Consider the following 1,574-nt stretch of genomic DNA (forward strand, 5'->3'; position numbering starts at 1 on the left):
CCTATATATACACACACTAATGATAGGTAAAGCAAAGATCTGGGAGGTGTCGATTTTAATGTCTTGGCTCATTTGAATTTTCTAATTTTCTCTAGTTCACACGTGTTCTTATAATAGTGAAAAATTAAAATAGACCTACTCATTTCTTAATATTTTAAAACCGAATAGACAACCTGGTTGTCTATACGTAGAGCTATGTCTAGGTCCATGAGGGCTCTCGGGAGGCCACCGTCACTTCATCCGTTCCGGGGTTAGGGGTCACTCGTATATACATTTTGTCCTCATGGCACTGCTTCTCTGTTTCTTTTAGAGGCATTCAGAAATCCAGTATTTAGACATGGAACAGATAAGAACGGATTCAGTTTGGGTTTCAGTAAAAACATGCGGCAAGTCTTTGGCGATGAGAAGAAGTACTGGCTGCTACCAATATTTTCAAGGTACTTTTTCTGAAAACTTTCTAGGTGAACTAATGAAAGTTAGCAAACAATGATGACCTTGAGTTAAACCCGTTGCCTTTCTGCACAGGGCTTTCTAGACTACCAATCAGCAATTCATGGTTGCGAGTGGAAAGCCTAAATTAGCTCACTGACCCAAGTGTTCTTACTGTCTTCTCACTGTTTTTTAATTACAGTCAAGGTGACGGCTGTTCTTTTCCAACTTGCCTTGTTAACCAGGATCCCGAACAACCGTCCACTCCCGCAGGACTGAATTCGACAGCGAAAAAGTAATGCTACATTTTTTTTTCTGTTTCATTTGCAAGTGATGTTTTCTGTTGTATTTTTTGGTTATGAGTTCCTTGGAGGAGAAGATGTCAGAGACAATGGCCTCCGCCTGCTGGGATGGAGGGAGACGGTGGCAAAGTAGAGAGGATACATAGTTTCAATTGCATTCATACAATTCTGTTTATAAGGGATAGAGTAAGGAAACAGGGGGAGCTAGAGAGAGAGCTCGGCAATTAAGAGCACGGACTGCAGTTCTAGAGGTCCTGTCAATTCCCAGCACCCACATAAAGACTCATGTCATCTATAACTGTCATGGGATCCAATGCCCTCTGTTTGTGTACAGATATACACGCAGACATAATACCCATGTACATAAAATACAAAATAAATAAGGCTCTTTTAAAAGGAAAACAAGTATTAATTCACTAGTTGAATGAAATATATTACCATTTTTGTCTGTGAGCATAGCGTTTAATGGCTGAGCTATCTCGCCAACCCAAAACATATTATGATTTTTGAAAGGTAGGATTTAAAAAATACTGTAAGTCAAAAATAGTTCCCCATCTGCTCCAGCTAGATGTCAAGGTAGGATTTTTTGTATCCAACCTTGATATCTCTCCTCCACTGTAATGTTTATAAAGGTTAAAGAAAATTCCTTCAATTGGGCCTTTGGAGATCAAAAGGACCTCCGGGCATCCCTTTGATACAGAAGGATACAACTGTGTACATTGTGTATCCTTCTGGCTCTGAAAGGTCTCTAAGCCCTGCCCCAGTCAGTGTGCCTGTGCAAGGGGTTTGAAAAGTCACTGTATGTAGACCTTTGCTGCAGCTTTCTTTCTTTCTTTCTTTCTT

At 40.2% G+C, this 1,574-nt stretch overlaps 1 protein-coding gene across 2 annotated transcripts in view; it reads left to right on the forward strand.

Annotated features, from left to right (window-relative positions):
* The window catches only part of Zdhhc2 (zinc finger DHHC-type containing 2), a 52,777-nt gene that overhangs the window by 39,071 nt on the left and 12,132 nt on the right, over nt 1-1,574 (forward strand). For both annotated transcript variants that reach the window (XM_005362539.2, XM_026786917.1), the window contains exons 9-10: nt 311-437; nt 632-724. In XM_005362539.2, the coding sequence (XP_005362596.1) occupies nt 311-437; nt 632-724 (220 nt within the window). The remainder of the gene's footprint in view (nt 1-310; nt 438-631; nt 725-1,574) is intronic.

Source organism: Microtus ochrogaster, linkage group LG7_11 (genome assembly GCF_000317375.1).
Source record: "Microtus ochrogaster isolate Prairie Vole_2 linkage group LG7_11, MicOch1.0, whole genome shotgun sequence".
In the NCBI taxonomy this organism is placed as follows: Eukaryota; Metazoa; Chordata; class Mammalia; order Rodentia; family Cricetidae; genus Microtus; species Microtus ochrogaster.